The 23,092-nt window shown below is 47.3% G+C and overlaps 2 protein-coding genes across 8 annotated transcripts in view; one reads left to right on the top strand and one right to left on the bottom strand.

Annotated features, from left to right (window-relative positions):
• The window catches only part of col14a1a (collagen, type XIV, alpha 1a), a 78,812-nt gene extending 68,409 nt beyond the window's left edge, over positions 1–10,403 (top strand). For 4 of the 6 annotated variants that reach the window (XM_076970801.1, XM_076970802.1, XM_076970800.1 and 1 more), the window contains exons 41-48: positions 2,331–2,384; positions 2,591–2,662; positions 4,554–4,589; positions 5,099–5,165; positions 5,470–5,658; positions 6,760–6,837; positions 7,672–7,827; positions 9,214–9,411. In XM_076970801.1, coding sequence (XP_076826916.1) covers positions 2,331–2,384; positions 2,591–2,662; positions 4,554–4,589; positions 5,099–5,165; positions 5,470–5,658; positions 6,760–6,837; positions 7,672–7,827; positions 9,214–9,263 — 702 coding nt within the window. In that variant the 3' untranslated portion in view covers positions 9,264–9,411. Of the gene's footprint in view, positions 1–2,330; positions 2,385–2,590; positions 2,663–4,553; positions 4,590–5,098; positions 5,166–5,469; positions 5,659–6,759; positions 6,838–7,671; positions 7,828–8,735 lie in introns of all 6 variants that reach the window. The other 2 variants (XM_076970804.1, XM_076970803.1) reach the window with 2 other exon arrangements.
• Positions 10,404–10,998: 595 nt separating this feature from the next.
• On the bottom strand, positions 10,999–22,944 carry mrpl13 (mitochondrial ribosomal protein L13). 2 transcript variants are annotated; one of them, XM_076970805.1, is made up of 7 exons: positions 22,809–22,944; positions 22,375–22,498; positions 21,327–21,420; positions 21,094–21,154; positions 18,899–18,985; positions 18,458–18,579; positions 10,999–11,135 (listed from the first exon to the last, which is right to left on the bottom strand). In XM_076970805.1, exons 1-7 carry the CDS (start codon positions 22,833–22,835, stop codon positions 11,111–11,113), a joined length of 540 nt encoding a protein of 179 aa, XP_076826920.1. In that variant the 5' UTR covers positions 22,836–22,944; the 3' UTR covers positions 10,999–11,110. The 2 variants fall into 2 exon arrangements, with proteins under 2 accessions (XP_076826920.1, XP_076826921.1); XM_076970806.1 differs by having other exon boundaries at positions 22,375–22,495; positions 22,809–22,905.
• Positions 22,945–23,092: the final 148 nt, after the last annotated feature.

Raw genomic sequence — 23,092 nt, 5'->3', positions numbered from 1 at the left:
AATGGTTTGCTTGTTTAATAACCTCTTACGTTCAAAAGCCATCTGATCTTCTTATGTCCTTTACACACATTCTCATATTACTGAAAACACAGAATTTGTTTTTCTGCTTCATGTTAAATTTTGCTCTTTAATTTGTAAAAATTACATTCCCAAGCAGAGCCAGGCTGTTCAAATCCAGTACATTGTGAATGGTAATGGAAAATCCTATGACATGAGTGTAGTGATGAGGGTATACTATCAATGAAGGAGCTAGCTGGTCCTCCTGTCTGTTAATGACTGCGGAGTGAGACGCTCCTTCTGGATGCTGTTCTCACTGAGTCTTTCCATACAGCTATGACAGGCTCCACCATTAGTAGTCCATTTCACCACCATTAGAAGTGTATTTCACCATCATTAGTAGTGTATCGTGCCTGCTGTGAATTCAGTGTCGAGTATTAACGGCTGGGTGAGTAGCACGATCGCTACAACACGAATCTGTTATGAATCACAGCAGATCCACTATTTCATTCATTTACCTTCACAATAATTGATCTAACGATGTGCTCAGTTTAAACTATTCGAATGCGTTCCTCAGGAGTACTTCTGTTCCTCAGCTCAGGGTCAATCAAGACGAAATGTGTAACATTGGCCTTGATTCGCACTGGAGTGTGTGCTTGGAGAAGGAGTTGGATTGGACAGTGAACTCAGTCAAAATTATTGCTTGTAGCAAAGCAGACAGGACATGTGGTCATCCCAAAGTAGTTCCTCCTAAATTTACTTTTGAAGTTACTTTTAGTGATAGATAAATAAATAAATAAATAAGTATGCAAATGAAGAATAAAAACTTAACAAAAGCATAACCAGGGTAACTATGGTTCAGTCAAATGGTCAGATTTTATAAACTCCAGATCCCCAGAGGTCTTTGTGCTTTATTCTCACGTCACTTGTTGTGGGTCCAAGTTTAGATCTGTTATGGTAACATATCAGTCTAACTACTCAACAGAGCTTTGAAATCCTGATAGCCTCTAAAACCATAGAGAGTTGTGACATTAATCAGGACTATGCCTGATTTTTAACTAGCAGACTTTGAAATGCTGGTGAAGTTTCTGAATGCATGAGGTTGGTCATAACACAAAATATTGCTTGCTAGAATCCAGGAGTCCTTACTGTTGTGTTTTGGCACACAAGTACTAAGGCGATTAGCACAATTTAGAGTGACAGATCAGGGTCAAAAAGCAACACATTAGCTCATGACTCCACACTGTCTGTCTGAGAGATAGAGATAGATAGAGAGAGAGAGATCCTGACTCTGGCTCTGTTCTGTGGGGGAGGAGACAGGCCAAGCCATGAGGCTGGAAGTGGTTTTGGACCCTTTAGGTGTTTTTTTTTGTTGTTGTGTGGTCGGCCCATATCACATTCAAGAACAATGCACTGTTCTCAGTGAACCTCAGTGTAGCATATGAAAGCATCTCATGTGATGCTTTGGGAAATGAAGCTCATTTATTAAAGATCATTTTTAACAAGCACAAGCGTAACAGAAAAGAATGCAGAAAGCATGAAAGTGAAGAAAGAATTAATTTTGCCTTTCACCCCATAATGAAGTCAGAATATTGGATCTATAGGATAATAGATGGGTAGGAACTGGTTGCAGAGCTATATCCTTATCCTGAAATGCCAGAAATATACCAGAAGCCTTAACTAGTTTTTGAAAAATTCAACATTTATCTCTGTGGAGTGTCTCTCTTCCTCCACCAGACTTTAAATCACTAAATGTCCACAATCTTGAGTTCATTCTACCATATTACAGCCACTGTAGTGTGGATAGCCACCTGCTCCAGTGATATTTCCCCCCTTTGAGTGCGGATCAGGGGGGGTTTCACATTAGGATTGATAGCTAAAGCCTGCTGAGATACTCCAGAGGACCTGCAGGCAGCCAGTACTAAGTGTTTAGCCTAATGCACATGCTGCAGTCAACATACACACACACACACACACACACACGCTAACGTAAATACACACATACACACCCTGCCCCACCATCTTCAGCAGGAGTGGATCATCACCTCAGCAGCATGAGTGCTATATACTACTGAGTGTTCTGCAGGAGAGTACACATGCTCATAACCACGGACAGACACATCTCAGTGACAGCGGGTGAAAGAGGAAAGATCTGAACGTTCACATAGTTCACCATAACCTCACACTCCAGGTGCAGCCTTGGAGCCACAGAACTATACATACGCTGGCTTGCTTGGCTTAATCAGGCACCGTTTTATTTTCTATTCAAAAGCTGCTGTGCTTTCCGTCCGTCTGTCCAGAGCTGTGGGGTAATTGGCACTGTGTCTCTGTAGGGTTTGCCCGGTAAGGACGGACCACAGGGGCAACACGGCTCCACAGGACCCATTGTAAGTTTGATCACGACGGGCTTCGTTTTCCCAGCACACGATCAGAACCACCGAGCTTCTTCACTGAGATGGTTACTGCTTTGGGCTTGATGTGTGTGTGTGTGTGTGTGTGTGTGTGTGTGTGTGTGTGTGTGTGTGTGTGTGTGTGTGTGTGTGTGTGTGTGTGTGTGTGTGTGTGTGTGTGTGTGTGTGTGTGAATATCACAGGGGACTCCAGGCACTCCTGGGCCTCCAGGACCCAGTGGATCACCAGGACCACAGGGTGATCAGGGACTCACTGTGAGTGTCAGAGCAGCAATCATAGTCCGTTTCACCTGGATGATACAGAATGTTCAATGTATATATTTCCATAGTATTACTTTGTGCTTCTTAGTATATTATATTGAACTTTTAGATTCAGTGGTATCTGTCTGGATAGTATGTAAAATATATTGCACAAGGCTGGATGAGATGCACAATGTAATACTTGCACAAAGCTCCATGTCATCCCTGCTCACCTATTCAGCTCATGCTGTGAGTACAACCTCCCCAGTCCAGATGAGCAGGGTGTGCTGCAGACACGTGACTGCACCCAGTCTGGGACCGCTCTCCCTCTATCCCTCTCTCTCCCTCTCTCTACCTCTATCCCGCTCTCCCCCTCTCCTGCTCTCCCTCTATCCCGCTCTCCCTCTCTCCCTCTCTCCCCCTCTCCCACCACTGAGTCACCCCCTGGGCAGCTCCTGCGAGACATGCGGACCACCCACAGCAGATGAGAGGGAAACTACCACTGTAAACCAATGGGGGCTGAACCCGAGAAGACGGGCAGGCGGGTTAACGGGCAGACTAGTTAACGGGCAGACGGGTTAATGGGCAGACGGGTTAACGGGCAGACTAGTTAATGGGCAGACGAGCCCTGTGGGGCTCAGCTTTCTGTCGACCAGCCTCAGTCTTCATGTGCGTTTAGTGGCATAGACCAGCGGCCAGACCTGCACACCCACTGCAAGACATCAAAGGCCACCCCAAGTGACTCCCCTTATAGTATCTATTATAGTATTCAGCGAACAGGAGACTAGCAGCGTTTTGGCCCTGCAGCAGGCTCCACCCTCAGCAGGCTCCACCCTGCAGCAGGCTCCACCCTGCAGCAGGCTCCACCCTCAGCAGGCTCCACCCTGCAGCAGGCTCCACCCTCAGCAGGCTCCACCCTCAGCTGCCTCCCCGCCCTGGCTACGCCCGTGAGAACCTTAGCAATTGCTCCCACAGGAACTGATAGCTGCCTCTCGTTATCGGGTGAGGGGCAGACAATGGACCGGGTGGTTCGCTGTCAATCTCCATTACCTGTTTACATGACGGTGAGTGAGGGACAAACCTGCCGTGCAGTGTTTGTTTTGCGAGGATGTTTGTTTGTGAGGGCACTGCAGGCCTCCTGCTCCCTCTACACCCAGCACAGCATCTCCAGAGCCCAGGACAGACGCCACTAAGAGGGGACGGCGTCAGAACCAGCGTGGGGTTGGATCTCCGGCTTGAGCAAACACACACACACACACACACACAAAATCATGCTTTCTCTTGGATATTTGACCCCATGCGTAATATATCTCGTCTCACACATGTGTGTGCACGTGCAATATAAGAATAAAACAATGATACAAACATTTTGGCTCGCTCTTGTGTGAGCTCTCTGGCTCTCTCGAGTGTGTGTGTGAAACCGTGTCTCCCCAACCTCGTCCAGATGAGTCCCAGTCCCTTCTCCAACTGGTTTATGACATCGGGTTGATTTAGTGGCCCCAGCGTCTCTCTGAGCTCTCTCTGCTCCCCAGTGCGCTGCCTCAGTCATGCGTCCACTTTATGTTGCGGCCCAGGGGCCACGTCCACAGTCTATTAAGTCATAATCCCCTCAGAACGACCCCTCTTCCTGCACGACTGAGAGAGCCACCCCTCCCACCACTGCTGCCTCTGTCCGTCGAGCACAGGCCCCGAACGCGTGTGCGCCTCACGCCGACCGCCCAGCGAGCACGCGCTCCTCCCAGCCCCCTCCTCACACACACACCTCTCTCCTCCTCTCTCCTCCCAGTCCCCTCCTCACACACACCTCTCTCCTCTCTCCTCCCAGTGTCTTCCTCACCCACACCTGTCCTCCTCTCTCCTCCCAGCCCCCTCCTCACACACGTCTCTCTCCTCCTCTCTCTGGCAGGGCCCTCCGGGCACCAAGGGCGAGCGAGGAGAGAGGGTGAGTCTGATCTCTGGCCTAAACTTTGGAGGAGTTTAGATTAGCGTCTGGCACAGGCTGTGGCCCTCACACGTAATGGTGGGTATTAGCAGTGGGATTAAGGGCCCCACTGACAGGCCTCTTGATAGAAATCACAGCCACTGCCAAAGCCACTCTCTAACACACACACTCACACACACACAGCAGCACACTCGTTCTAATCTTCAATCATTATGGTTAACACTCCAGAGCCCTTGAAGGTTGAACTGCAGGTCCAAGTGTCAGACGGAGAGAGTGTGTTCAGTGCTTCTCTGCGATGCACTTGCACTCCTCTACTGTGGAGCTGAACAGGAGAAAATGAGCACCCAGTCCATGTTAAATTAGACTTCAAACACAGGTTATTAGCTGCTCCAGAAATGAAGAATAAAAGCAGTGTGTGTGTGCATGCATGTGTGTGTGTGTGTGTTGACAGAAGCACACCAGCCACTCTGTGGTCTGATTTGATCTACCTCTTTTGTTTGTTTTGGAAGGGTGACGTTCAGTCCCAGGCGGTTGTCCGTTCCATAGCACGACAAGTGTGTGAACAGCTCATTCAGAGTGAGTACGCTTCATTGTGTTGGCACAAGCAGTTTGGGGGGGGTCTGCACACACCTTCATGCAAGGAAAGAGCCTCACTGTGCTTGGGAGAGTTTAACATCCATAAGCCCTGCTGGCTCTCCAGAGTTAAACTCATGTCTGTAGCGCAAGTACAGGCTGTGGTTGGCAAATTGAACAACTGAGACTCAAACCCAAACCCAATATATACACAATATGTGTGTGATTTCAAACAATATTTTTTGCTGCCAACATTGCCGCCCTTCATAATTCATAATTCTGTCTGCTTCGTCTCTGTTCTCCTCAGGCCACTTGTCTCGCTATAATTCCATCCTGAACCAGATCCCCACCCACTCTGTGTCAGTACGCACCGTCCCGGGCCCTCCCGGAGAACCCGGCCGCCAGGGCCCCGCGGGACCACAGGGGGAGCAGGGGCCACCGGGCAGAGCCGGCTTCCCTGGACCCGGCGGGCTGCATGGCCGTCCAGGAGAGAGGGGTGAGGAGACGGCAGAACCTGCGGTGGACCAGGGTTCACGCTGGAGCGCCGATGCTGATCGGCTGGGTTCTTCCAGCGATGCTTCACCGGCACTTTCATTTAAAATTCACACGCGGTTGATTTCTCATTTACTCGTTCTTGAAGTCATCTGGCGAAAGGCGTTCATTTGCACACTCATGAAATATTTATGCGATGTTGTGCTGCTAGACTGTCATATATAAGTTCCATCATGACAACGTCACGGAGACACGCGAAGAAAAGAGACACGGAAAGTCCCACAGCTGCTGTTTGCCGTTTCCACGTTTACACACCCAAACAGCAGGACGCTTCCAAACCTGACCCTGATGTAGCGATCTTAATCGCTCCGTGACCTGGCAGGGAAGGCTAACGAGGTCTGCTAACGAGAGATGGTTTGGGGGAGTAGGTGTGTGTGTGTGTGTGTGTTAGGCTATCATTATGAGAGCGGTAATCAGGGTCAGATTAATTGCCAGCACTGGTCAGAGGTAATGAAGACCTCTCTGCCAATAGGAAAGAGAGCTGTTAAGATACGGTCAAGCAGAGGTCTCTAATAAAAGGCTCATATTCCTGCTTAGTTTGATATGTCACAGTATGCCTTTGGTGAGGGAGCAGCAAATAACTATTAATACCTTCCCAGGGCTGCAGTCACTGTTTTTCTATGAAGTTCTGCTGTCTTTCATGCAGTAGTGTATTCAGAATCAGAACATTCTTTGGAACCCTCTGCTTTGTTTCTGGCGTCTATATTTACAAAGCGAACCGCACGTCCGCGGAGGCCGTGAACCTCTCGTCCGCTCACACCTCTGTCAGGTCAGTGTCGGGAGCCGAGCCGCGGGGCAGACGCTCGGGCTGTTTCCCCCGCAGACGTCTGGCAGCTGGCAGGCCGTCGGTGCAGGGCTGCGTGTTAGGCCGGTCTCGGACTGGTCTGCTATCTCTATCCCTCTGCTGTTTTCCCCTAGCAGGGAGAGGAGCCAGCAGTGTGGAATAGGTTCACCGTGCCAGAGAGAGAGAGAGAGAGAGGCGTCGGCAGATGCTTTCGCTTGGTCTCCGTTTATTATCTTTTTTTCTTCCTCTCTCTCTTTCCAGGGCCCCCAGGAGAGAAGGGAGAGAAGGGCAGTGCAGGGGTGGGCACACAGGGCCCTCGAGGTCCCTCAGGACCCCCAGGTAAGGGCCTGATGGCATTCTTATCCACCCTGGCTTCTGCAGACGTTATCTACGCTTGTGCGAATGGTAGTTCGATCTGATCTCTGAAACAGACACTTGAACATGTCAGCTGAGATTTTTGTCAGACATTGTCCTTGCATTGTCCAGGTTTTCATGTATGAGAACAGTGGAGCAGGATCACTTTCATTTAAACAGATACTTCTGTAAGGGCCATAAGAAATCACACTGTCACGAAGCTCAATAAAAAGGCTATAAACCTTCTGTTGCAAGCCATGTGAGAGATCTACTTAGTGCATATGGCATGAAATTAAGAAATGTCCTTTATAACATGTTCTCTGTCAAAGGCAACTGTGACCAAACTGATTTCACCTATTTATGTGCATAAATACATTGGGAATCTTGTTTTAGTTTCTCCAATTCCTGTCTAGAATATCAACCAAATATATCGACAGTACTTGGGAGAGGGAGAATTTTTTGAAATCGATTTAAGTTGTGAGGCTGTCAAGTACATCTTGAGAACTGTCATCACAAGACCTGCATCCGCCTGCATTCTAATCAATACCATTTCATCAGTACGACGAAGCTCACAGAAGCTCACGAGATGTGAGAGAACAAACAACAATCGGGGACGGGTGTAGTGGACGGGTGTAGTCTGGTGTGAGCCCAAAGCCCCCCGACAGCAAGGACAAAAACGCAGATGTGCAACAAGTGTCTTTTCACAGTTCTTTTCACTAGAGCCATTTGTAAACAAACAAACAAGCCAGGCACGGGCCAGCGATGCGGAGATCGGCTCGGTGGGCGCGTTGCGCTCACGTCTCATCTGTGTCTCCACAGGGGCTCCGGGGGAGGGCCGGACGGGCAGCCAGGGGCCACCGGGAAGGCCGGGCGTCCAGGGCACTTCAGGTCGCCCTGGAAACCCTGGCAGCACCGGGCCTGCTGGACAACCCGGATACTGCGACCAGAACGCCTGCTTGGGCTATAACATTGGAGGTAAAGCAGCGGGGCCGTTTCCTCTCCTCCAGGTTGCCAATCTGTTGGCTAGTCATTTAATGCATGATGGGTATTCAACCATTCTCCTCTGCCACCGTGCCAACCTATTGCAGCTACACCCAAGAGCAACACGACAGGGTTATTCTCTGAAACAGCTGAGAATCCTATTTCCCATGCTAGGTTGGGGTTATGCCAAAAATCTATTTGCGGCTATCTCAGGCCGCCCCGCATCTTTATGTACCGAACACGTGTACATTTGCAGTGTTTCTGTAACATCCTTCACAAACACAGCCATTTTCTTTTATGTATCATTTTGACATACGGAGACGTCCCCGGTCTGGTGCTGCCCGTCAGACCCAACCTATCTAGCTGAGACTATAGCCCTAACCATAACTGCCCACATAATTGTCCACATAAATTCAATGAGGGAAAATGCTATAGAAGTTTTACGGTGAGCCTAGTGAGAATTTTATGTGTACCCTGATGCCGGTAATGTTAATGAGAATCAGAGGGATTGCTCCTTGACTGTAATGCCCTGCAGCACCAGAAATTAGACATGTAAAACCAATACAACCCTTATGTAGTGTTAGCAGCTGCTAGTGTGTTATACCATTAATCTCTGTAACATATAAGCAATCTGTGTATCATAGTTTACATAAAGATTAAACAAAGCAGGAAATGTAAAGGAATAAAGTGACTATCTGTACTTATATGTAACGTCCCTTATATAAGGTCATGTAAGTTTCACTCAGATGTGAGAGTGGTGGCTGTAGATGCTGATAGCAGAGAGGCGGGGGCGGGCGTGAGGGACGGGGTGCTGCTCGGTGCTGCTGAACAGGTCCGTTTGGATCTTTTTCTTACGTGGTTTCTCTCTCCTCTCCTTCCCGGGATCCCCGTCCTCATGGCAGGCCGAGAGCAGTATGAGAATGACTACTGAGGAGCGTTCTCTCAGCCTGCTGCCCTCCCTCCCCCATTATCCTTCCGCTCACTCTTTCCTCCTCTGGCAACAAGAAGGTGTCTAAATGGAGGACGCGTTCCCAGCCCCCAACCCGCCGTTTCCATGTCACGTTATCATATTCTCCCCCTCCTGAACTCTCACCACCACAGTGCAGTGAAGCCCTCTTTAACTCTCTCGCTAGTGTCTAAACACAAATAGCTCATTCTAAGCCACCTCAGCTTGGCTGATCTTCTCTGTATTGGTCTTCTGTGCTGTCCCTCTCTCTCTCTCTGTGTGATGAATTGTTCTAGAAAGCCTGTATCTCAGCCGGTCTCTAAAACGGTCGCTCACAATTCTGCTTCCTGTCTGCACTAACGCTGGGCCTTTCTCTCTCTGCCCCCTCCCTCTCACGCTAACACGACGGCTACTCGCGCGGTGGTGGTGAAAAGGCAAAGACGGGAACGCCGTTGACCAAACCGATAACCCTGTGTTCCCCTAGTACAACAATTACCTCCCAGCCCCTACCAAAATTACGGGCCCGCTAACAATAACGACGAAGAGGGGGAAGAAGAGGACCCGTACGACGGATACCGCGCCTACCCTTCCCAGTACCAACAGCCCAGCTATCATGACCCGCCCCAGCTTGGCCCCGCCCACCCCGGAGCCGCGATGAGGTCGGCGAGCATGCACCGCTACACCCGCAGCCTGACGGAGAAGAGCGGAACTCGGAGCACAGCACAGGGGCGGGGCCGCATTCACGCGCTCCTAGCCCCGCCCAAACACACACCTGTCCTTACGGAGCAGCCTCCTGTAGGTTAGGGTTAACCGAGGGATCTCGGAAGTGCCTGATCTGGGGGTGGGGGAATAACAGGAAATCCAAACTATGCCCGAATACCTTCAACAAGTTTCATTTTCTTTGTGAAATTGCATGTAGTCATTTGAGACCGCAGGAACACTCAAAGAAAGCATCGGTTTTGTATTTGGTGTAGTCAGCATCTTTGGAGGAAACAGCATTGCAGTAGGCTGCATTTGTACAGTTTGTGTAACTGTTTTTATAGAGATTGAATTTTAGTGCTTCCATGTTGCCCATGCTTCGAAATCCGTTTCCACAAAATTGGCCTTTTAGGTTTATTTGGAAGAAAATACCTCCAGTAAAGCTTCACTTGAGTTTATTTATAGAAATATGAATCCTTCACAATACCAATATTGCAATTGGGAATTTATTCAACCAAATCTAGCATCGCCTCTGGTATTCATCTAAAAAAAACCATCCATAACCCATATTGTCCAAGATGTGAATTTCCTGTGGATTTGGTCTTGTAAGGATGCATGTCATGCAGTATGTGGAGATTCAGTAAGGGCTCTGGAACTGTTTTGCTTTCTTTTGTTTTTTAAATACATGAGCTCAGATTTTGTAAAGTCATTTCCAGTCTCTCTTTGTGTATGTGGTTGTCTTATGGGCCTAGTCACTGTGGAAGAGTGTGGAATAGTTAGGCCTATGGTCTACTGGTCATTTTAGAATGACTCCAACCTTGTGTTGAGCGAGGTGCCAGCAGAAAGGCTCACTACCAAACCTTTGAATCAGAAAAATAATTTATTTTTACTTTCTTTTGTAACCAATAAAAACTGTATGATGAGAGTGATGTGTTGAGTGATCTTTGTTGGCGTTTCATGTTCTGACGATTAAAAGCCCCTAAAGCAGTCAGCAAAACCCGACAGCTTAGACACGAGAAGTCATTACCACAGACACAGAAGATATTACCGCAGACACAGAAGATGGCTCTCGTGTACATGTATCGGGCTTTAAAGCAGGCACTTCAGATGGCGTAAACATCCGTCTGTGGCTGCGGCTCAGAACGGCCGCACAGACTTGTTGACCCTCACCGAGCAGACTGCAGTGAACCCAGGCATTTTATGACTATAACCAGCAGAACATTTTTCCTGAGTGTTTAGTACACTTCAAAAGAGGAAAGTGGCATTACACGAGGCCCACATACACATGCATGAGGCCAACAGAAGCTGAGCCCAGCTTGATTTAGAAGGGGGTCAGGCTTCAGACAGGCCTGTGAAAGCCATTTGTGGCAAAAGGCACTGGCCAAAGAATCTGCACTCTTAATACTACATTCAGGCTTTGCTGAATTAACAGCGCACCCAAAAGCCCAAGACCACGGCTAAACAGATGATCGGATGTGCACACAGCATCAAGTGTTACAGAAATCTTTGATAAAGCGACCTTTTCTTTTAAGACATTTATTTCAAATGAACAACACTCAAAAAACACACACACACACACAATTGAACTGCAGCAGTCACGGACGCTTGACCGATATTCACACGGTGAAGAGGTCACTTCATCCTGTAGTCCTCCGGCCTGTGGGGAAAGAATATACACACCCACACATTTCAGTGACTAGGAAACAATGTGGAGGTTATCTTCACATCAAACTCCAACAACCCCCACAACTAACCACCCAGAAGTATTCTAGTCCCTCTGCATTGGTCTGTGTTGTCCATATAAATTATAAAATATGAAATTCCTGCTGCTACAAGATTGGCATTAATCATAATTAACAATGTGTGACAATTAATTCAGCATGACAAACTATGATAAAGTCTGTCGATGTGCATTCCACCTGGGGCAAACCATCAACAAGCCTTTAAATGGCAAAAGCGTACACAAAGAAAATACCCCATTCAGTGAGCAGTCAAAACACCCTGTGTACTAAAGCAGACAGTGCAAATTACGAACATGAAAGCAATGGCCTTTAGGTAGTGTGTCAGACAGGGTACATTACTTAAAACCTAAAATTACTCTAGCATCTCACATACATAATGGCCGTCAATGGCCCGACAATGCTTGCTTTGTCAGGAGAATATTCACTCTCCTAGTTATAGGGATTACTATGACAACTCCCTGAAACAAACACAGTGTAGGAATTCACCTGAACCATTAACTGACAAGCATCTCTGGAAGCTGTCCACATGCTACTTGAATGTGGCTACAGTAGTGTTTTAAGCTATATTTGAATACTTGACACATAATTTTAAGCGTCGTCCATCATGTACAACAGCCTTCAGTCGATGGTTCAAGCAGTGTGTTGTGGTCAGGACTCACAGTGCTGTGAAATGCAGCATGGCTATGGAGTTCAGTTAATGCAGACTTTAGTTCTAAATTTCAAGATCTTGAAAATGTGCAGTCAAGTATGTCTTCTGAAAGAAAACGAGGTCGTCCTCTTTTACAGATGAGAACGTATTCACTCAACAAGAAGATGAAGCTTTCAAGCTTGTAAAAACGTGTTGGTGTGCTAATGATCTTTTCAGTACAGGTTCTGAGGCCCAATCTGAACAGCAGGAAGAACCACTTCCAGGGGAGAAAAGAATCGGCTTCACGGCAGACTCGCTAGTCTGCGGCACTCGTAACCATGTCAAGGACTACCATGACGACCACTCTTCTTCCTCAAGCCACACGGGCAGAACACATGCTGTTGAACTGAATTCAAAATCCACTCCAGCCACTACAGTAATCATTACGTTTGTCGCTGCTATTTACAATGGAGGGTTTTTTTCTCTCTCTCTTCTACATTGCTTTTAAATATCCTAAAACCTTTAAATCGAATACAACCTCTGAACTAGGGGTGCACGATATGGACTAGAATTGCGATGTGCGATAACATTGTTGGATATCCCGATATCGATGTGAACCACGATAAATTAAGATTAAAATACAGAAATGTAGTGTCTCTCTGAACAGCAGCACGTTAATTTGTTTTGTTTTTTACTGTGTAATGAATCCAGAATAATTCCAAATATTTTGCAGGTTTATTCAACAATAGATTCAATCTAGGTTTATACTTTCACGAGTGAGCGACTCCGCACACCTCGTTAACCTCCGCGAACGGCGGAAGCGTTTAATCTTGCCGTGTCACATTCTTTGCAGTGTTGTCCGAAACGATATGTAGGCCTAGTAGTATAAAAAAACACCCCTCAAATACAGGGGAATGAACTTTTACCTGACCAATTTTAATGTTGCTTTGTGTTTCAGGTTTGAAAAGTGCTGGAATTTAGGCTAAAGTATTTGAAAAGGCTTGAAATTGTAACTACTTCGTTTCACAACAAATATCTGTCTGACTGAACAATTCTCTTGTATTACGTTAACATATACGAGCCTCTTGTAATTCCAGGACGAAACATGAGAGAACGTGAAGACGTTAAGATTGGGCGTTTTGAAAATAAATATCCATTAAATAATGTGATAAAAAAGCGAATTATTTCGAATCATTTAGAGTATATGTATACATATTTAATTCAATAACGTGCTGGGAATTATTGAAATGGACCTTTAAAGTGACGTACAAGTGCTTGAATTCCACCTTGTATAGGTGTATGAACCCTGCAAACATGACTGTTCTCATTGCGCCGAGACGCGGCGCGCGAGAACTTTAAATAAATAATAACATTAAATAATGTGATAAAAAAGCGAATTATTTCGAATCATTTAGAGTATATGTATAAATATTTTATTCAATAACGTGCTGGGAATTATTGAAATGGACCTTGAAAGTGACATACAAGTGCTTGAATTCCACCTTGTATAGGTGTATGAACCCTGCAAACATGACTGTTCTCATTGCGCCGAGACGCGGCGCGCGCGAACTTTAAATAAATAATAACATTAAATAATGTGATAAAAAAGCGAATTATTTCGAATCATTTAGAGTATATGTATAAATATTTAATTCAATAACGTGCTGGGAATTATTGAAATGGACCTTGAAAGTGACATACAAGTGCTTGAATTCCACCTTGTATAGGTGTATGAACCCTGCAAACATGACTGTTCTCATTGCGCCGAGACGCGGCGCGCGCGAACTTACAAAATTCGAGAGGTGCACGACCTCGTGAATCGACAGCGCGCGAGGCAATTGCACACGGGCGAAGCCACCGCGATTACGTTATTTTCGCCTCCCGGACCCTCGCGCCGCATCAAGTGTAAACCAGGCTTAAACCAAATCGCGTGTCTGATGAGCGTGTTCACCCCACTCCAGGGTTGCCAGGTCCTACAAAAGTTTTTCGCACAAAATCTGCGAGTGTAAGTTGTCGACGGGGTGGGGGTTGCGAGTGTGAAATGGAGACAAATTAAGTATTATATCGCGATCGATTCTTAGTGTTGACTTGTAACTTCCGCAGTAGCCCAACTCAAAAGTAGCCCAAAAAACCGCACCCTGCGGCCCCAGAATTTTTACCCGCGGCTGGATTTTCAAACAAGCCCAATTTGGCGTGAAAACCGCGAACCTGGCAACTCTGCCTCACTCTGCCTCTTGCCTACTTACGTCACGTGATCATAGTCTGCAGCGCGAATAGCTCCCTCTATTGCTGGACGAGGATAACGCAATTTGAGTTTGCTGTTATTCAAGGAGTTATCGTGGCTCTTTCGATGTGTTTATCGTGAAACTTCACATCGCGATAACGATAAAAATACGATTAATCGTGCAGCCCTACTCTGAACGTTCAGATACGACCTTCTAAAGCTACAATATTGACCAGCAGCATTTTGGAGTTGGCCGTTAAGGTGCTTCGTCCAGCGAACACAACCAATGACATTCTACTTGAGTCGTGAGATCAATAATTAATCTAAAACGTGACTCCAGACCAGCCCTTCATCTGAGGGGGGGGGGGGTCAGCCTCCATCAAGGGTGCCATGCGGTTGTCTTTTAATAAGTATAACGAAACGTATAAACAGGTGCTCTGTCCCTTCATTAAGGGGACACTAAAACAAAACCATACTGTTAAACGCAGACGCAAGAGGCAGAACCAGCACGTCGGAGACCTGCTGTGAACCCCCGATGTCATTAGCTTGGCCCGCCATTAAAAGCGACGCAAGGATGAAAACCTGCACTTGAGAAGGCTCGGAGCTCAATGAGCCGTGAAGGCAGAGCTTACTCAGAGCCTGGGACCGGGTCTGGGGCGCGGGGATTTATGGAGGGGGCCCGACTCCCACCGCCTCCGCCAGGATGAGAGACTCCGTACGGCAGGCGCATGGCCCGAGCTACACACGGCGCCGGCTCTCCTGTCCCTACCCGACCCCTAAGCCTGCACGGACCTGCCGTTTGATCTGCATAAAAGTGCCGTTTCTTTCAAGGCTCCGTGCGTTCCGGTGTGTGCGTGGAAGAGTTTGATGAAGCTGTGAGGTGGAACTGTGTTTAAGTGATGTTTTATTTTATCAGGGCCTGACTGGGAGGAGTGCAAGTGTGTGTGTATGTGTATGTGAGAGGTAGTGGTTCATATCTGAGGTTACATCTTACTTACTGATGATGTTTGATATAGAGGAGGCATCAGTGCATACAGCACACTAAGAAAAATAGGCCCTTAATGGTAGTTCCCAACATCACAGAAGAAAGACTGTCCCATTCCAAACCCTCTAACGTCTGCATATGCTTACTGCTCCTCTAAGCACTGTAATTACATTACATTTCTTTGGAACAGAAACAATATGGCTGCTCAAGATGATCATATTAAGCTCATGTCCAACTCAAACCTTTTAAGGTGGTCTAAACTAACACCACAGTCCTCCTTAAAGAAGGTGGCAGCGACATGTTAGGGAGTCAGCGGCTCCAAAGCCGTGTGTTCTCTGGGGCCTCTCCAGGCTTGGCCTCGGACCCTCGCGAACGCACGTCTGCGTTTACAGACTTTGCTACCGAGGCCCTTCCCTGCTGCCTTTCCATTCAATGTCCTGTAAACACCAGGCAGAATTAGATTTATGAGAAAGCTTTGTTTTGCTTTAATATTAGATTTAGAGTTCATTACGGCGGCGCCATGGCCACGGTGATGGGTGTGAGTGTTGGGTGTGGGCTGTTAACAGTCAGGACCAGCTTTCATATGGCCGTGGTTTGGTAGCCGTGCGGACGTTGCAGCAAACCCACAAAGAGCCCCAGTCCTCCTCTCTCTCTCCCATTCAATTACAGGAACAGACCTGCAGATCATTATCCCGTTAACATCTCGGCCCCCCGCTGGCGTGTTTTAATTACACGCTCCGCACGACTCCCGCGGAGACGCACGGTGGCCGCAAAATAACGCCAGCCAAGCAGCGCGGGCTACAGGACCACAGATCTGAGGACGTGGGGCCCTGGTAAAGCATTAAAAGGAAGGCCAGACTCAGACACCACACTGTAATGAAGCTTGGGTGTGCCTGAAACCTGCACAATACACTACGCTGAAGATACCTCTGGTGTGTCCTCCATGTCAGACGGACAATGTCTGGCCTAGATCTTTTAGGCTTACGTATTTACATTTGTTGGAAGAGGTTAACAATTTTTTTCATCAAATCAGAAGTCCATGTGTTCCTGTGCATTTTAAAATACTGCACAGATATTGGGTATCGTGATCAAAGGCCAATACCACAATAATGATTAACAAACGATATATCGCACGGCCATACTTCAAGACTGAAGATGCTGTGCACTTTCTTCCTCAGAGACTTGCACTTGAAATTCTCTGAAAGCAGAGCTGGACGGGCGGTGTGGGCACTGCTGGAGATAAACGTTCCCGGCTTTCACTCTCTCTGTACTGTTAACAAAGTCGCTCTCTCGGGTGCTTGACTGTCTGCCAAGCTATAATCTGTGCTTGAACTGCAACTTATACATGGAAGAACCTCTTGGCGAGAATATGAGAATTCTATGGGTTTCTGAGTCCAGAATATTTAGAACAATGCATATCATACTGTGTCTTGTTACTCCACAGAGCTCAGGGGAAATGGCTAAAAAAAGGTTTCTAAATATTACAAGCGCTAGTGAAGCAAAAAAAATAAATGAATCAAATATTTAATAGTGAAATCCTGAACACTATATTTTATAGTGAATCCTGCACTGCTTAAATAGACACACACACACACACACACACACACACATGACCATTACCTGGCTGGATGGATCATTTTCACACATTGGAATAATGCATCATGCAGCAAAAAAAGAGGCCTAATTATTTTCCCCACAGGCATAACAAACATGGTTCCCATTCCAGAAACAATATACAGAAATGGCAATACAGAAACACTCCACTGGGAGACCAGCAACCATGGGGACAGTGAACGGGACACTCCCAAGGCAAAACACCTGTCTCAGCCAGCTTTGTAGATATTTAATAGCGTTGCTTTTATGGTAAATATAAAAATACAAACAACTTTCATTATTGGTAAACATGCCTAAAACTGCACCCAAACTTAATGGAGAATTACTAAAGAAAGAAAGAGATGCATCTCTCCTCAGCCTTTTCTGCAGCTCTCGGGCAGTGGGGACACCATACAGAATAAGGACAATCATTTGAAGCGCATTGAAATATACTTTCCCAACGATCTGCATGATGAACGCACACGGAGTCTCTGAAATGTGTTTTTATTTAAAAAAAATGACGCTACCAATTCATCATCTGGACTTATTGAAAATCAAAGCTCATCTCCACCCGCTGCATCTACATATCCTTAGCTCATCAGTCTGACAGTAGCGCATCGCACAGGCGATACTGAACCTACCAAACGACCGGCGGAAGAAAATTCGAGCTGTTAACGGGGCGGCTACGCGCCCGTCATGAAGATCCCCTTCGTGTGCGCGCTGCTAACGTTCATTTCTTTGCTTTTTTGTCTCCGTATCGCCTCGCCTGCGCTGCAAGACTACAGCAGGTCCCAATCTCATCCGGTCCTACGCCGCGACCATTTAACACAGCAGCCTCGCGGCGGCTCACGCACCACTGCTCAGCGTGCGCGCGGCTTTTGAGATAACGAAATCATCAGCCCACCTCGCCGCGCGCCAATAAAGGTGGCGGGAAACGCTACATCTTTATCTGTCGCTCCGCTCGTTTTAGAAAACAACAACAAAACACCCCCCCCCAAAAAAAGAAACAAAAACACAACCTAGGGACTGATTTAGTGAAAGAGTATCGCAAATTCTCTGCTAAGGGAGCTCTTAGCATTTAAGGCCGGAGTGTTTTCGAGGCCATCTAGCGCCGCGCGCTCATAAAGAGTCCGCGCGCGCAGGAAGGGGAGCAGAAGAGTTTGTGGGGCATTGAACGACGTTCCTGCAGCTGTGGGAGAATCCGGAGTGACACGGGATTTTCCATTACAAACAGAGACCGGGAGAGTTCACACTGCGTCCCTGGTTTTGATTTATTTAAGATGTTTTTATACGGAGGATGCAGAAAACTACCGTTAAATTTACTCGCGCTGTTCGGACCCGTTCTGCACCGTGACCCAACGCTACCTCCCATAAGGCCGAGTGGCGAAACGCTTCTGGAAGCAGGTCTGCTTGGCTTCAACGTAGCCTCGTGGATGTGGGAGCCCGAGAAGAATGTGTCTCACTGCGATTTCAACTCAGTGTTTTTATGCACTAGTGTTCAGGCCATGCCTTCGACTAGAACGAGCTTTGAACTCAAAACTGCCCTGAGCCATCACGTTTAATCCGTCTGAATCCAACCACACTGCTTACGTATCCCCTGCTCCACAGACCGCATCTGTTCATGGCATGCTCGTAATGTTTTACTAACTAGACTTGGTCAACACACCGTCGCAACAACCCCGCCGTAACGAAGACCACGTGTCTGATCTCTCGCGAACGTGAGAGGCCGCGTGCAAGAAGAGAGGCATCACCCGGACCTGCGCGTGGCCGTGAGGTCACGGGGTGCGTGCAGAAGGGCGTGACTCACGGGGTCCAGAGCTGGGGGAAGGCGTCGCGCTCCTCTTGCGTGTACTCGCTGAGTTTGCGCGGGATGTCGCGCGGCTGCGGCAGCTGCTCGGTCACGTTCCGCAACACGTCATCCGGAAGCACCTGCCATGGGGGAAAACGAGCTTGTAGCCAACACGTTTTAAACGCGGTTTAATTGACGTGTTGATTCATGTGTGCTATGAATTAATAAATAAATAAAAGATCACAGTTGAATTAATACAGGCGTCCTCGGTTTCCCCTGAGTGACTGGAGCAAAATGGGAAATGCTGTAAAATAGAGCCGAGACGATTCAACCAGACGTAAAGCACTGGTCTGTTACAGGATGTGACATGTTCTGGAACAAAAAGCACCAATCTGTCTCAGAAGCCGACATGTTCTGGCGTAGGACTAAACTCGAAACGCAAGTAGGGGAGGGGCTTACGTCATCTGCGAAAAGATGTAGCCTCTGCATCATGGTCCTCCGCTTGAGGTTCTTGGGGAGCATCCCGTACACGGCCATCTTTATGATCTGTGCGGGATACGGGGTGAGGGAGGAGAAGGGTGAAGCGTGAGGCGCTGGTGTGGCGGGACCCAGGGGCGCGTGCCACACACGTTCCTTCTCGAAAGGGTGACACGCAGGGCCTACTGTCCACCTCCACACGCCCCGCTGCGATCCACCAGCATACAAAACCCCACACACCAGCGAGACTCCTACAGCCCAAAAGGCCAAGCTTTTAAAAAGGGTTATTATTGCCTACTGGCATTAGTCTGGCATTAGTTAGGAAGCTAAAAGGCACTGTTTATGCCCGGAATAATGTGGGGCTCATAAGCTGCTCCCTCTCTCTCATGCTTGAGCATGCCGAAGATGTTCAGACGGCTCTTCTGTATTCCAGTCCACTCTATCCATTAAAGTAGGTAAGTGCTGATGATGGGGATGCCAGCACTTTGCATGGTCCACCTTAGTGAGCGCTAAAGCAGACAGACTATTCCACCCCCCCCCCAAAAAACAGGTCTGGGCCCTCGAGCCCGGCACATACACCGTGCCTCTCTCATCTGAGCCCTCTTTCCCATGAATCACTGCTCTTCTCTCCCCTCTCGCCCAGCTGGATAGATGACGGATAGGCACTGTCTGCGTAAGCGATCACTCCTCTCAGCTCGGAGGAAGGTGTCGCCTCGCTCTGATCATTATCCACAATTATCCCTGATAGACTCCCCACTGGCTGGAATAACTCATCCCCGGTCGGGCATCTGTCTTCTAAACGACGGAGAATGGCTCAGAATGCAGGGGTGTGTGTGTGTGTGTGTGAAGGTGTGGTGTGCACCTACACAGAAAGAAAGAGGGGGAACGACAGAGAGGGGAAGAGAGGGGGGGGTTTCTGGGTCAGAGCTCAGCACCCGGCCTGCCTCTGCCCAGTGGTGCTCTCATCTGCAGAGGTGCTCCTGCGTGTTTGGACTCTGAATGGTCTCTGCTTCATAAGTCACTGCTCAGACTGTCGCTGTTCTGAGAGAGAAGCAGTTGAGGAGGGTTCTAGAGGTGGGTCTGGGGGGTTGGGGGTCTGGGGGGCAGGCAGCACAAGCCCTGATTACAGGGGATCACCTCTCCGAGACGAAGCTTTGAATCCAAACGAGGGGGCCTGGTGTACCTGCAGTCAGATTCTGGTCGGACGGGAGCTTTTTTCATTTTCAAATGTTTTAAGGAAGCGGAGCTGAATGGGGGATTTTCCATGTGATGAATATCTGTGGCAATATGCAGTGATTACTGCTGCCAACTCTGACTCTCCTCGATCAAATACCACAGTCAGAACTGCTATTGCACGACGCTCTCGATCTAAAGCGGTGGAACTGTGTACAGCAGCTTGCATGCCGACGTTATATTAAACAAAATGTGGGGCGTGGGGGTGAGGTGCAGGAGGACAGGAGCATGACAATGCTCACACGGACTCGCACAGACCAGATTACACACAGCACTTGTGAAGCTGTACTACGGGCAGGGAGCAGGAGATGCAAGCCTGCAACATTCATCAGGCAGGACCAGTGGTGTTGGGAGATCACTCTTCAGAAGCCTCTGGCTTTGAAAAGGAAAATTATTTTGAGGAGACATACAGGTTGGGCTGGACTACTTCAAACGGCGAGACAATTTCAGTAATAAGCCGCACTTTCCAAAAGAGAGAGTTCTCTCATCCAAATTGCAAGGCTGCGTTTGTGGAGACTGTTGAAATTGTACCACTGATTCTATGTGAAATGTCAGATAATAAGAAAGAGGCAATAAATAAATAAATAATTCTCTCTCTCACTTTCTCTCTCTCTCTCTCTCTCTCAAACACACACACACACACACACACACACACACACATTAACACACACACTGGAGCTCATTTCAAACAGATAAACTGAGCTTAAGCCAGGGCGATTAAAACCTGCCTCCAGGGCACATGCCAAAAATTAAATGAATAATCAAGATGGGCAGGTTTGCGTCAATCACAGTTTTGGTATCAGGGGTGCTTTAAGCCTGGAAACCATGGTCACAGTGCCCTCCTCAGGTGTCCACATAAATCTGAAGGGAGTGACATAAACAACCTGCTCACTGCAGGAAAGCGGTCATGTGGAAAGGACCTCATTTGTGAGTGAAATACTTACGGCGGTGGGGTCTTTCTGATGCATCTGCACTGCCGTGACCTGTTTGAATCCACCCGGATAGCTGTGTGAGGAAAGCAGAGGCTCTTAGCTTTAAAGAGTAGCCACAAGACACAAGCTAGGGGAAAGGCTTGGTGCAATACAGGCATGTTGCAGGTTTATGTATTTAAAAGGAAAAATCGGAAATGGATATACGTTCTGTGTGGAGAGGAGAGCAAAAACAGAGAGGCTTTTACCCTGAGTGCGATGAGTAGACTTTTTGTTCCCATTTGTTCCCAGAGAAAGCTATGTGTCGGGTGTTCATGACCACCACATGGTCTCCAATATCACCTGAGGAGAGGACGCAACATACAAAACTCAAGGTTCGCTCGTCGCTGAATAAACAAATGTTGGCCTGCTACACTGGAGAATCTACACTGGTCTTTAGAGGACAAACTACTATTGCAGACAGCAACTTCTTCAAGCACGAGTCATTCCCAATTGTCAATGTACACAATAAACCATTGCTGATAAACACAGGTGAAAAACAAGGTCTGTGTTAACTAAATCAAATGTTCATTAGCTGTTATATAGGTCACAGTGTGCATTTATTAACTCACCCCTATGGAACTCCAGAGACTTCTTTTAATTAGCTTGTGTCAAACTAAATGTAGCTCTCTAAGCCCGATGGGTGAAGCTGGGACTCTTTAGTGTGTACACCTAGCTAAATAATTCTGGAAAGGACTAGAACTCCTACTTGTTCATCTACCAGAAGCTGTCTTTGATCAAAATCCCTCAGCAGGTCGCAGGAAGGGAGCACAATGAGCTGGCGGTTGTTAGTGAGCTGAACACAGACACACTCAGCGGCACCAACCCGAGGTGCCAGCTTCCTACAAGAGCCATCACTGCTATTAGAACTGCGATGCTGAATGAGAAACTCATACACCCACGAGGACCATATTTCATCTTGCATAACTGTGCATAATATTAACCTAATTTCAGCACTCTAGAGCATACGCAAGCAGTTATAAATAAAATGCGTATTATGGGAACCGCGGGATGCCATAATTCAGATCGATTTGCAGCTGTAATATGCAACGTGCTGCCCTGTGTTCATAAAGCAGTAGATTAAAGCCTTGATTCTACCGCCCCCCTGTGGCCGTTGCTGGTTATGCTCAGCAGAGCCACCGTGATAAAGGACTCAGCCTCACTTTATTCCAGCTACGTGCTGATACAGAATAATAAAATGAATCTGCTTAATGCCTTTCAGTGCGACTGTGTGTTTTTGTACATGTGTTTACTCACTTAACGCATGGTAGATCGGTTTATGCTTCCCTTGTAGACGTATGGCGCACATGACTGCGATCTTCCCCGGAGGCTGCATGCGGGCGTCTATCAAGTACCAGGACCTCGCAAAGGTCGCCCACTGCTGTGAAAACCAAGCCAAATGTGTGTCGTGAGGCTACGTTAATGTATCGAGATCATACCCTACCCGCAGTTCGTCCTTATAAATATGTTTGTTAGTTACTTGTTAGTTATCATGTAGTGTTATTCACGTGACCCCACAACTCAATTAACGTTCACTGAATATTCACACTACATATTTCAGCCACAAGGATTTACTAGCTAGCTAACGTTAGCTAACATTACATCTTATAAGCAATTTGTATCTGTTGCATCTATGAAACTAAGAACACCAGGATGACAGTGTAAACAACAACAAAAGAAAGTCACATTACCTGGGCAGATCTGGAAAAGCTAGACATGTTGGCTAGATAAAGTAGCTACATTTGCCTATAGGTTTGACCCCGGTGTGGCTTTCCTGGTCCTACAGCGGTTTACTTCCCCAACGTCGGTTTGCAAACACTAGTTCCCATTTCACACGAAAGATAATATTCTTTTGTAAGTGCAATAAATGAGTTATATAAATTATATAGATATTTAGGTTGCATTCTAATTTTATTAAAATACACATATAATTAGCACAGATGATAGAATGATAAATGATAAATGATCGCTTTCA

The sequence above is a fragment of the Brachyhypopomus gauderio genome, chromosome 13 (assembly GCF_052324685.1).
Source record: "Brachyhypopomus gauderio isolate BG-103 chromosome 13, BGAUD_0.2, whole genome shotgun sequence".
In the NCBI taxonomy this organism is placed as follows: Eukaryota; Metazoa; Chordata; class Actinopteri; order Gymnotiformes; family Hypopomidae; genus Brachyhypopomus; species Brachyhypopomus gauderio.
This window is presented reverse-complemented; position numbering and strand designations above follow the sequence as displayed.

Coding starts and splice junctions, on each gene's coding strand:
- mrpl13 (XM_076970805.1), bottom strand. CDS start 22,835: ATGTCTAGCTTTTCCAGATCTGCCCAG. Junction 21,421..22,374: donor ACCGATCTACCATGCGTTAA/GTGAGTAAACAC, acceptor TCCTCTCCTCAG/GTGATATTGGAGACCATGTG. Junction 21,155..21,326: donor GTCTACTCATCGCACTCAGG/GTAAAAGCCTCT, acceptor TTCCTCACACAG/CTATCCGGGTGGATTCAAAC.